This window comes from Camellia sinensis, chromosome 6 (assembly GCF_055761805.1).
Source record: "Camellia sinensis isolate YWXY chromosome 6, ASM5576180v1, whole genome shotgun sequence".
Classification (NCBI taxonomy): domain Eukaryota; kingdom Viridiplantae; phylum Streptophyta; class Magnoliopsida; order Ericales; family Theaceae; genus Camellia; species Camellia sinensis.
In genome coordinates, this window is record NC_138966.1 from 184,113,003 (window position 1) to 184,123,640 (window position 10,638).

At 32.6% G+C, this 10,638-nt stretch overlaps 1 protein-coding gene across 1 annotated transcript; it reads left to right on the forward strand.

Annotated features, from left to right (window-relative positions):
- Positions 1–7,555: 7,555 nt before the first annotated feature.
- Positions 7,556–9,569, forward strand: LOC114297490 (protein FAR1-RELATED SEQUENCE 5-like). The gene is made up of 2 exons (XM_082876788.1): positions 7,556–9,478; positions 9,564–9,569. Exons 1-2 carry the CDS (start codon positions 7,556–7,558, stop codon positions 9,567–9,569), a joined length of 1,929 nt encoding a protein of 642 aa, XP_082732914.1.
- The last annotated feature ends 1,069 nt before the right edge of the window (positions 9,570–10,638 follow it).

Here is a 10,638-nt window from a genome sequence, read left to right on the forward strand (position 1 = left end):
AATCATCAAAGTTTAACCCTAATTGGGCTTTGCTTAGGACAAGACTTAACTGGATTGAGCCCATAATTATCTCCAACTGATGTTTGGGCTTGAAATTTGGGTCCCGTTGTACATCACAGCCCACACATGGTAGTCCAAGAAAATTATGTTCAATTTTTTTTCAAAAAAAAAAATTAATTAATTAATTGATTTGAATTGTGAAACTGTGAAATCATTCTTTGTTCTATGTTATTCAATGGAGTTTGGATCTTGAATTAACACAGTGAGATTTTATTCTCTTATTATTACCATTTTGTTGTTTTGATAAATTTGGATCTTGAATTAATATAGTTAATTTTTTTAGCCTATCAATGCGATAAAAATTAAAATTAATTGGGGTGAGTGTGAAAATTTTCCACATGCCAACACTTAGTATTTTTAATTGAAAGTGGTAACATGAAAAACAATATAATGACATGAAAAATAAATAAAACAATATGGTAGCATGAAAAATAAATAAATTAGATTAATATTGAGATAATTTTGATATGAACTGAATTAATATGACAAATCATCTATTCCTAATTAAGGAGTTGTAAATTTTTTTTAAATCTAAAAACTTGATATGACCACCATTAGGGATAATTATGTACCTAAGGATTATTTTAAGAAGTAAGTTAAAATTAATTTTTAAAATTTCTTTTTAAAAAAGTGATGTGATTCAAAAGAGGTTAAAAAATAAAAAATAACTTTTAATCTCTTTGTTAAAAAGAGGCCTAAATATGTACTCCATTTGAAACAAAAGCTTCATCTAAAATCTAATACCATGATAGAATTGTGAGGCTTCTAACTTGATAGTATTTGATAAGATTTGTTTATGAAATGGAAAATAGAGAATCCAACCAAACTAAAATTGATGACATTGGATGGTTGGGGTAAATGAGGGGATACTAATTAGTACTATCATTAATGATATGATAGTAAATTTCATTTACTATCCTGTTGTGTCTTTTTCTCTTTTTTCTTTTTAAATGAATGTTAACACATTAATAATTATTTTAAAGCATCATTTTTAGTGCACTCTATTATTCGTGGATGGTTGGGTATAGTTGATAAAATAGAAAGATATGATAAGTGGGCAATGTTTTCATACAATCCTCTCATCTCCCACGTGAGTGGAGGAGTCAGAAAAGGAAGGACACCGAAAAGGACAATAATATAAAAGGACAAAATGTACCACGCTAACATCTTTTTCTTGGCTATTAAAATAATAATTCTTTTTCCGCAGGCCCTACCACGAGATGTCCGCATCGCAGGATATTACAATTCAGGTTACATCTCAGCGGGTCCCACAGTATTTACGCTTCTTTCACAATCGTTTGGTTTGGACACGGACCAGTATAATTTTATTTGAAAAAGAATAAGGTATTATTTGCCAAGTTAGTTTGTGGTTAAAATTGTTACAGAAGATAAAATATGATATTTTAGTTATAATAAATAAAATATCATATTTAATTTATAATTATTACATTTTTTTTTATAAAAAAGTCAAAAAATCAAAAAATCATCCTCAAAAATTTTTTAATCAAGACTAAAATAGTCAAAAAAATTAAAAAATTAACTCAATTTCCAAACGGAGGTTAAGTGGGTGTTTGGAATAGATTCATAAAGATAAAAGGTCAAAAAATTATTAAAAAAATTAAAAAATTATTACTATTTATAAAAGAAATATAAAAAACATAAATTTATACTCAAAAAAAAAAAAAAAAAAAGTACAAGTCAAGTTTACCTTTTGTAATGAAGTTTGCAGACTGTAGTGATGGTACAAAAACAATCAAGCGGATGCTCTTCTCATGTCATGATACATAGGATAATGTTGTTAGGCCCGTGCGGGTCTATCACGGATCCTGTTATGATAATCTGAATTATTTAATGTGTAGAACTCGTCGAGTATTATATGCCTGTAAAAAATCACGTTGATCGGATATCGATAATTATATGAACAAATCAGTTTTGTATAAAAAAAATGTACGGTGAACAAATTAATGGTTGACAAAAAACTAATCTGATCAGATAGCTATCGATATTCGATCAATATGATTTTTTACAATCATATAGTACTAGATGAATTCTACACATTCAGCAGTTTCGATTATCAAAACGGAACTCATAGTGGGCCCCCATGGGCCCAACAATACCCATGAAGCCTCATTTTATATACATATATGTTCTAAAGTTATCACCATTTTGAAAGCAATTCGTACTATCCTTCAATCAACACTATCAGTGCGCATAGGATAGAGGGGTAATAATGTAATTTTGCTATTTTATACAATATTTTAATACACATTTTTCGCAAAAATTCAAAAATTATCCCAAACAACCATCTTTTATTCCTCTATTTTTTTATCCAAAAAGTCAAAAAGTACACTTATTTAGAACACCCCAAACAACTCCTAAATTACAATGACCTCTCTTGAGGCTTACTTTATAGGGACCTCCCTTATAGTTTCAAAAATAACACTAAACAAATTATGTTGATGTCATCCATAATTGTTCTACAAATTCTAATACTACCCTTCAAGGAAGGTAAGTGTAATTTATCCATCTCTCTTCCCTCTCACTCTCTCTTTGTGTTACGCCTCTCTCCCCTGCCGTAGACCGCAACATCTTTCCTTTTCTCTCTCTCTCTCTCTTCTCCGCTGTTGATTCTGTTCTCCGTCGTTACGTCTCTCTCTCTCTCTTTCTTTCTCTCTCTCTCTCTCTCTCTCTCACACACACACACACACACACACACACACACACACACACACACATACATCTCAGATCAATCCAAACCATCAACGACATCGCCGACGACGCCTTCCGGCTCATCGCCATCGTCGCCATGTTTACAAATGCCAAATTCTATACGAGATTCAGAATCATGATCAGGCCGTGAATATGCCCAATCGCTCTGCCTATCCTCGATCTACTTCGTCGCCAACTTGCACACTCTCATTAACAACTCGCTCATCATTCTCAGGCTGTTGGCGCGACGAAGGAACCGAGCCGCGCCACAGAGGTTCGGCAGGTACCGAATGAACTGCTGGCTTTGAAAGATCTAGTCCGTAAGAAACGACGTTACATCGACGCCGTTGTTATTGTTGTTCTCGGTCGAAGAGAGAGAGAGAGAGATAGTAGAGATTGATTATCAGTTCTATGGTGTAATTGAATTTCAAAAGGATAATTTTTGTTTGAAGAAAACGAAACCCTATGGTGTAATTGAATTTCAAAGGATAATTTTTGTATTATCAGTTCTATAATTTTATTTTTTTTTTAAGTTGTTGATAATGATAATGATGATGTAGATAATATAAGAATAAATGAAAGGGGTTTTTTTACCTTAAGGTCAGTTGTGTCTTTTCACAATGTGGTTCAAGAGTATCATGGTCAATTCTACTATCAAGTTAACGCTGTTAATGCTCTTTTAATGGGAAAGGAAATTTGGGTATTATTTTCAAAAGTAAGAGAGGTTAGTATTATTTTTGAACCTGCCGAGGAGGTCCCTGTAATTAAGGTAAATCTCAGGGAAGGTTAGTGTAATTTACCCTTTGAAAAATGATATATAACTTCTTTTTTTTAAATTTAATTATATACAATTGATATAATTAATTAATGATTAGAGAATATATAAGAAAGAATATTAACTTTAATATTTTAATTAATTATCACATCACTAAACTTAAAAATTAAATTAAAATTTTTGTTTTGAATAGTAATGTTAATTTTGTTTTGAAAAATAATTACTATGTTTTGGTTGAGTTTTAGATGGGTATCTAATTTTTACCTTTAAATTAAAAATTAATTTGATAAAAAATAAATGCCATAAAAAATTAAATTTTCAAAAATTATTTATGCCTTAAAAAATATAAAAAAAAATTGTATGAGAAATAATAAGTGTTTTTTTTATTGGGGGTGTTCTAAGACATTGATAGTAGCGCTAGGGTAACCCGAGGAGGATGTAGAAGGGACTGGTGGTTGCCGAAAGGGGTATTCACAGCCACTATCACTACTACTATCATTGAAAAGAGGGTGCCTGTAAGGATCGAGGTTTTCAAAAATGAAAGAGAAGAGATATGAGTGAAATGATGAGAAGGGTAAATTTGTATTTTTGCAACAAAAAAAATCATTTATTTATAATTATTTATCAAATTTTCATCTCTAATATTTGTATTTATTATTCTTCATCAATTATGTAAGAAATCTATTTTTATAGAATTTTCTAATTTTCTTATACATTCAATTGAGAAAGTAAGTGTAGCTAAAAAATTGAAGGGATATATTACAAGTACCCCAAAAAATTCGACTTGAAAGTCCCTGCAATTATTAAAAGTCTAATTTAGCCTACAAATTATTAAAGAACCGGAGGGATCCATGTAGCATGTATAGAGATACCACCAACGCTGATAAAAAAAAAAAAAAGAAAAAAAAATAGAGATACCACCAACTTTATATATAAAACACACGGAGAGAGAAGACCCAAATTGATCCAATAAGCAACAAGCAACAAGCAAAAAGCAAATAGAAAGCGTGTGTTTGTTTTTGAAAGATTAGGCGTGGGGTTGAATTATTAATTTAATCAGATTAGTAGTCTATTGTTTATTTTAATTTTTTTGCTTCAGATTAATAGTCTCCCCGAACTATTAGTCCCATATTTGTGGGACTATCCTATCCCATAGGGGAGGTGAGATTTTTTCTATAGGATTGGTATCCCACGGGATTAGGCTCTGAAATGTCTATTTTACCTCATGCTATTACTTAGCAAATAATTAGAAAAGGGTAAAATAGTCTTTTGAACATTTATAAATTATTTTTTAGTGTTGTTAATTTAAAATTATATATTAAATAAAAAATTTAAATTATGAATTATAAATTATAAATTTAATTTAATTAAAAATAATAAATTAAAAATTATGGCCTTATAAATTAAATTTTTTTAGTGTTGTTAAAAAATTAAATTTACATATTAAATAAAATTATTTTTTTAGTGTTGTTAATTTAAAATTATATATTAAATAAAAAATATAAATTATAAATTAAATTTATTTAAAAATAATAAATAATAAATTATGGCCTTATAAATTAAATTTTTTTAGTGTTGTTGAAAATTTAATTTATATATTAAATAAAGTTATTTTTTATTGTCGTTAATTTAAAATTATATATTAAATAAAAAATATAAATTATAAATTTAATTTAATTGAAAATAATAAATTAAAAATTATGGCCTTATAAATTAAATTTTTTTAGTGTTGTTAAATTATAAATTTTAAATTATAGATTACAATTTTAAAATTATATATTAAATAAAATTATAAATTATAAGGGTAAAATAGTATTTTGAACATTTATCCTTATCCAGTCCGTCTAACTAAACATTGGATTTACTAAAAATAGTCCAATCTAGACATCTAATTGTATGAATAAACAAACATAGGATACAAATCCAATCCAACCAAATAGTCCGGGAACAATGTATCTCGAGACTAACAGTCTAATAAATTACAATCCCCCCTTATCCAATCCGTCCAAACAAACACACTAAAAGGGATATGGAAAGTGATGGCAGTGTTTTCTAATGCACATGTTGGAGTAAGGATCCTCTCCAGCCAAAGCTTCCTCCTGTCCTCCGGTCAAGGGTCACGATTTGGCCACGTGGCCCTTTTAAGATCTACGGCTGAGAAAAAAAAAAAAAAAAAAAAAATTGAAATTTTGTTTACAGACCCAGCACAAAGCTTCCCTCCCATTTCATTTTCCCTCCTCTTCGAAGCTCTGTTTCCCTCCTTCTTCCAAGCTCTGGCGATTGGCGAAGTCGACGGCAAATCAACTTGAACGATCGGCGGTGCCAGCACAAAGCTTCCCTTCCATTCCATTTTCCCTCCTCTTCGAAGCTCGTTTTCCCTCATTCTTCCAAGCTCTGGCGATTGGCGAAGTCGACGGCAAATCAACTTGAACGATCAACGGTGAACATCGACGGTGAACCAAACTCCGGCGAACCAGAGCTCCATTTCGTCATCAACTGAAGGTAATCTTTGTCATGGCTGGGCAACATTGTTATTAAGGAACATTAAGGAACTTCCTGTGGAGTAAAAAAAATGATTAAAAACTGATTATGTTTTTAAGGAACATTAAGGAACATTGTTATTAAGGAACATTGTTTGTCATGGCTGAGCTCTAGTGTTGTTCATTTGCTTGAATTTGTTTAAACAAATGCTATGAGATCCTAGTACATTGTATTAAAACAGCCTTGCCGATTTTGTATGCTTCTTTTCTATACTGCAGTCTGTAGATCACTAAATCACACAAGTAAATTACTTTGGGGAAAAAAGAAAACTCATAACTCATCTAATTGCCTAATATAAAAGAGTTGGTTGAGTGGAAAAAAATTACAGAATCAACTTTGGTTTAAGATCATTGCTTTGGAGGAAGCCAGAATTGATGTCTCCCAAAGACACTGCACACAGACTACACCGCTGTCTTCATCTTGTAATCATAAGTAACTGGAGCTGAAAATGATTTCCATAACTGCTTCACAGTGTTTTTCGACTAATCTGCTAGATTAGGCCAGAACTTTTCCACGCTGAGTTTGCAAATAATAAGTCCATTACATTTTCAACTAGTGATCCTGGTTTAAGACTCTAGGAATTCAATCTCAACAGATCATTGATTCTAACCTATGCACAAATTTCCCAAAAGCCGATAACATAACATAACATATAGCATAGTAGACAATTTAGCCACTAAAAACTACGAAGTCTGCAGAAGGATTTGTTAAGTAATTAATAATACAAGATGAAACCCTTCACAAATTTAAATGTCTAAAGACGAAAACCTGATAATAGTTCCATTCAACACAGGCCTGAATACCCCACATGAACAATATCACAAACTTAAAGCTAGGAAGGCTAGCATTGAAAAAAAAAAAAAAAAAAAAAAGGAAAAAAAGTGAAAATTGAGCCAACATTAAGCACCCAAAGATACACATCCAATATCAAATTCTTGTTAAGCCAGGGAAAGCCTAATAAAAAATAAAAAAAAAAATAAAAAATCATGTTTCAGGCCAAAAAAAGAACAACACTAGAGCTCAGCCATGATTCATCTAAAACTAGTTAGGTTTTGATAATAATTAATGGGAACAGTACATTAACTAGTTAGGAAGGATACTAGTTAGGCTTGAATTTGTTTGCTGTCATTGTTCTGTTGTGAGTGGAACATGTCACAAGACTTCCACTATCTACTTCATTAACCTCAATAACCAAGAGAATGACTTATGTTCTGTAATCCATCTCCCTAAGTTTTTGACTCCTGAAACAACAGATTAATACAAGGAAGATATAAAAATCACCTAAACCATTGACATATTGTTGTCTATAAGTTCATTCAAGACCTGCACTTCTTTGTAATTGGAGGTAATGAAGAACAATAAAAAAAATGATTGTGGTTGAATGAAGCTATAAGTTCATTTAAGTAATGTTTCTAATTATTGTTCTCCCATTTGATTGCCTCTACTTTTCAGTTGCGTTTTTATATAGATATGGAACCTGACAATGATTATGGTTGGAAGCCAAAAGTAGGAATGACCTTTGATTCGGAAGAAAGTGCGTACGATTTTTATAATGCATATGGAGGAAGAATGGGATTTAGCATAAGAAGGGAATATTGTAAGAAGAACAAGTTAACAAAACAAATTATTTCTAGAAATTTGGTTTGCAACAAAGAGGGATTTCGGAAGGTTGACAAGCGAGACCCATTGACAAAAACCCCTAGAGCTGAAACTAGGACTGGTTGTGAGGCCCGACTTTTTGTTAAATTGGATGTCAATAGTGGGAAATTTGTTGTGATTGATTTCAAAGAAAAACACAAACATGAACTTGTATCCCTTGATTGTGCCCATATGTTGCCATCGCAAAGAAAGATATCAGATACCCAAGCAATTGAGTTAGACTTAGCCTCAGAGTTTGGTCTTCGTTTAGGGCAGTCTTTTGAACTGATGGGTAGGGAAGCTGGAGGGCGGCAGTTTCTTGGTTTTATGAAATTAGATCAAAAAAATTACTTGAGAACCAAAAGACAAAAAAGTTTAGCGTATGGGGAAGTAGGTAATGTGTTGCAATACTTTCAACAAAAATCTTTGGAGAATCCATCTTTTTTTTATGCTTTCCAATTAGACAATGAAGAGCAAATAACGAATATGTTTTGGGCCGATGCACAAATGGTCATGGATTATGCCCAATTTGGTGATGTAGTTACATTTGATACTACCTACAAGTTAAATAAAGAGCATAGGCCATTTGCATCTTTTGTGGGATTTAATCACCATAGAGAAACAGTTGTCTTTGGTACTGCGTTGTTATATGATGAGACTGCCGAAACATTTGTATGGTTATTTCAAACTTTTTTAGAGGCTATGTCCAAAAAGGCACCAAAAACTTTGTTTACCGATCAAGATGCTGCAATGGCTAAGGCCATACCCATTGTCATGCCTGACACGAGTCACCGTTTGTGCACTTGGCACTTGATGCAAAATGCATTAAGGCATGGTAATTGTCTCTTTCAAGATAAAGGGGTGAAAGGTGTATTAAATAGATTCATGTTTGATATTGAGGATGAAAATGAATGGGAAATGAAGTGGGGGGAAATGCTTGATGCATATGATGCTCATGGCAATCATTGGTTGAAGTTGATTTTTGGGGTGAAGGAAAAATGGGGCTGGCCATATGTTAGATCAACATGGGCTGCGGGAATGAGTACAACACAACTTAGTGAATCTTTTAATGCATTTTTGAAGGATTACATTCGTTCTGATTTTAATTTAAATGAATTCTTCATGCATTTTGAAAGGGTACTTTGTGAGAAGCGGTACAAGGAGTTAGAAGCTGGATATGCTTTATGCCAAAGGTTGCCAAGGGTGCGAGCGCCATTCATAATGTTGAGTCAAATGGGTAATGTGTACACTAAAAATATTTTTGAGGAGTTTCAAGATGAGTATTTTCTTTCTGTTGAATCAGACATACAAGCAATTGAATACATTGATGGTTGTAGCCTATACACAGTTGTTGATGCGATTGGGAAAAATGCAAGGAAAGTGAAAATGGAGATGGATGGCTCTTTGGCTTGTAGTTGTTCAAAGTTTGAAAGGAAAGGGATTTTGTGCAGTCACTGTTTGAAGGTTATGAGAGAAATATTGAAGTTGAAAGAGATTCCTTCACAATACATTATGAAGAGGTGGACCAAACAAGCAAGAGGAAAAGCTGTGACGGACAAGTTAGGGAATGAGATTCAAGTAGACGTCAAATTCAAACAAGCCTCACGGTATAAGACATTGATGACCGCATTTAGATCAATAGCATGTAGAGCTGCTGAAACTGAGGAAAGTTATGATTTTTATTGTTCACAAGTAGCTGCATTAGGTGCACATGTTGAAAGCAAGATAAGTGCACATTTTTGTCCCGAAAAAGAAGTAAGTATTAATGATCAACCTCAAACCTGTGAGCAAGAAGACAACAATCATGAAGACAACAATCATGTTGTGAAAATTCCAATAGGATTGAAGAAAAAGCATCCAACTAGTAAGGGCAAAAGAAGGATAAAAGGTCCATGTGAGCTGGCATTGCAAGCAAGCTTTAAAAAGAAGTCCCGTGCACAATTTTTGAGTTCTTCAAGACCTGTTGCTGCTCTAACCGTGAGACCTTCTCCATTATCTATTGGAGGAGATGTAAGTATTCATGAAAATGTTACTCCTCTTCATCCTCCTCTTGCTCCCCCTCCTCGTCATTCCGTTGCCATGGGTGGTACAATTCCTCCTCCATTAATATATCCCACATATAATGTGAGTCAGATTTGTAGCCAAGTAATTTGTGTTTTGTCAATTAATTTTTCATTTGCATCTTGTTATGAATCGTAATATAATATGAATGAATTGTAGGCAAACAATTTGGCATATTGTGGACAACCAACATTTATGACACTACTTCAAGGTGGGTATGACATTGGGTTTGAAGATTCTGAAGGCTCACAGATAGGTTCTCGGCCAACAAATAATTTGCTGCTGCATACTGAGGTACTTTTGCTGCTGATTTGGTACTTTTGTTGCTGATTTTGTGCTGCTAAAATGCTGTTTTTCGTGCTGATTATGTGCTGCTGTAATGCTGGTTTTGGTGCTTATTTTGTCCTACTGAAGTATAGTGTTGGTGCTGTTTTTTTTTCCAGGGTTTGGATGGCCATGAAGAGTTGGAAGGCACTTCAAATTTCATGCATAGGAGATGCCTCTGAGCTGCTGTATTTAACATTGATGTTGATGTTGAAGTTGAAGTATTTAATTGTGAAACTTGTTCAAACTTGTTAACTATTTAATGTTGCTGTTGATGTTCAATGGTGAAACTTGTTGAGCTGCTGTATTTTGATTGTGAAACTTGTTGAAACTTGTTAAGTATTTAATGTTGATGTTGATGTTCAATGGTGAATGGTGAAACTTGTTGAAGTATGTGGGATATGTTAATGGAGTTTATTTTGTTTTGGATATGTTGATGGTGATGTTGAATGGTGATGTTGAATGGTGAATGGTGATGTTTATTTTGTTTTGGATATGTTGATGTTGAATGTCTCCAAAACTTTGTCTTA